Below are 2,496 nucleotides of genomic sequence, written 5' to 3' on the forward strand. Positions count from 1 at the left end.
TTTTAAACGTCACATGGCGCTTGGGATACTTTGGACGGAAGGTGACGATAAAGACATATGATCCTTTCCGGGCTTGGAGCTCCGACTGATCCAGGTTCAGTGATTGGAGCAGGCTGCTGCTCCCGGAACGCTCGGCCTTTGAGTTCAGAACGGACGGTTTATCCAGGCAGCCGGCAATTACAGCTTTTACAGCCGGGGTTTCTTTTTCAGTGTCTAGTTCCAACTGATATTGGCAGAATTCTCGACTTTTTCCTACCCTGCATTTTCAGCAGGGTTCTTTGCGGCCGGTCTTGAATGATAAAAGACACCAATTGGACTGGATATTGCAATTTGGAACTATAAATTCTGGTTTATCTGAAAAAACACTTTTGTTCATGGGGAAACTAATGTCACATACGCTGTTTTAAACCGGGCCAGAATTTATAATTCCAAATTGCAAAATCCAGTCCAGTTACTCATACATCTAATTCCTACAACAAAATTTTTTCTCTTTTAACTAAAACACATTTTTTGTTCCGTCAGAATACCTCACTTCCACTGCATGACCAAGCGCTAACGTCAAATCCATACCTCAAGAACACATCAATAGGAAGACAGAATCGTCCTTTTGTAGAGTGACTTAAAATTCCATCAGTCTGTGCAACCGGTTATAATCAAACCCATCTAAATTTTCCGAGGGTTTATTCATCACACGTGAGTAGAAATACGTGACGAATATTGCAACTTTAAAAAAACCCAAAAATTCGAAACGCTGTAAGTTCACCCGACGCTCTGCTCTGAAAGTAGAGTAGTAAAGCGCTCCTTTTAGTCAACCGTACGTGCTTCAACATGAAAGGCTACATCGCATTATCTATACTGGGTTTCATGAGTCACATCGCTGTATGTCACCCAGAAGCACTACAAGAAGACCCAGAACACCAGAATTACCAAGCCCGCAGGATTATCAAACCCATCTTCGACCCGGTGGCACAGCGAGTCGAAGTCACCAGCCAGCACGCTTTCGTAGCCCCCGGGCCGGACGACCAGCGCGGTCCCTGCCCAGGGCTCAACGCTATGGCCAACCACAACTACATCCCACGCAACGGAGTCGCAACCATCCAGCAACTCGTGGAGGGTTGCAACAAGGCCTACGGGATGGGGCGCGACCTCGCCTTGGTCCTCGCAGTGTACTCTTGCGTTATGGCAGGAGACACCACGAAAGAGAGCATCGGGGGCAACACACCAAAAGTCATCGGCGGTCCTCTCGGGATTCCACACGGTCTCTCTTTCAGCCACAACAAGTTCGAAACGGACGCCTCACCGACCCGCGGGGACCTTTACCAATTCGGCGACGCCTCCAAAGTCCAGATGCCCCAGTTCAAACAACTCTACGGGATGGGAAACAAGTCGACCAACTACAACCTGGACATCATCTTCGATTTCTACGCGAAGCGTCTAGCTCAAAGCAAGAGTGACAACCCGAAATTTTTCCACCCTGCCGTCGCGGGGGTCCTTCTCGTCGGTGCGTACAGTTTCATCTACCGCTTGTTCGCCAACCATTCCGCGGAACACTCCGACGGTTTCCTCGATCAGGAGACCCTCAAGTCTTTCTACGCGATCTCCGGGGAGGGCGACAAGATGACTTACATGCCTGGCCACGAGCGGATCCCGAGTATCTGGTACAAACGCCACTTCACCGACGAATACACTGTGGTCCAAGCCAATTTGGACGTTCTCCGAGCGGTCACTAAATACCCTCAGTTTCTTGATATCGGAGGGAACACCGGTTCGAAAAATTCCTTCATCGGCGTTGACCCCGCGAATCTCACGGGCGGTGTCTACACGGCTAAGAACCTTTTGCAGGGAAACAATTTGGGGTGTTTTATCATTCAGGTTCTGCAGCAAGCGATGCCCGACCTGGTGAAGGGCCTCATGAAGGCGCTCACCGATGCTGTCACCACGGTTGTCGGCTCGATTTTAAACAATGCCAGCCTTCTCAAGTGCCCGCAGATAACAATGTATGATAAGTCCCTGTATTCGGTATACCCTGGTTACACGGAGCTGTTGCCTGATGGCACTTACACCGGCCTCTCGCAACTTGTCCGTATGCTTTGGCCAGGTTTCAGGAGGTTCTAGAAACTATTCAGGGGGCCAATTCTTGAAATTTATAGACAAAGCTATAGACAAATAAGAAATAAGGAGTATAAAGCGATCCTATTGGTTGAAATGGGTGGTTCTTATAGACTAAGAGGGTAAACGGTGGACTAACTATCAGGTCTCTCGTGCGTTGCCGTTAGTTAGTCTATTACCTACCTGCTTACAACCTCCTTTGTTAGTCCATTGCAACCACCCGCTTCCACCAATAGAATCCCTCCACATCCTTTTTGTCTTCTTTATCTATTGCTTTGTCTATCAATTTCAATAATCAGCCCGCTGGTCCGCCCTCCGTCCCCCTATCTCCTATGCAGCTCTCCTTTCTCTCACTCTCCTTTTCTACTTTCCTATTCGTTCCTTCGA

The 2,496-nt window shown here is 48.6% G+C and overlaps 1 protein-coding gene across 1 annotated transcript; it reads left to right on the forward strand.

The window, feature by feature from the left end:
- The first annotated feature begins 828 nt into the window (after positions 1–828).
- On the forward strand, positions 829–2,115 carry LOC109043965 (uncharacterized). Its single transcript, XM_019061407.2, has one exon. The coding sequence runs from the start codon at positions 829–831 to the stop codon at positions 2,113–2,115; it is 1,287 nt and encodes a 428-aa protein (XP_018916952.2).
- Positions 2,116–2,496: the final 381 nt, after the last annotated feature.

Source organism: Bemisia tabaci, chromosome 2, assembly GCF_918797505.1.
Source record: "Bemisia tabaci chromosome 2, PGI_BMITA_v3".
Lineage (NCBI taxonomy): Eukaryota > Metazoa > Arthropoda > Insecta > Hemiptera > Aleyrodidae > Bemisia > Bemisia tabaci.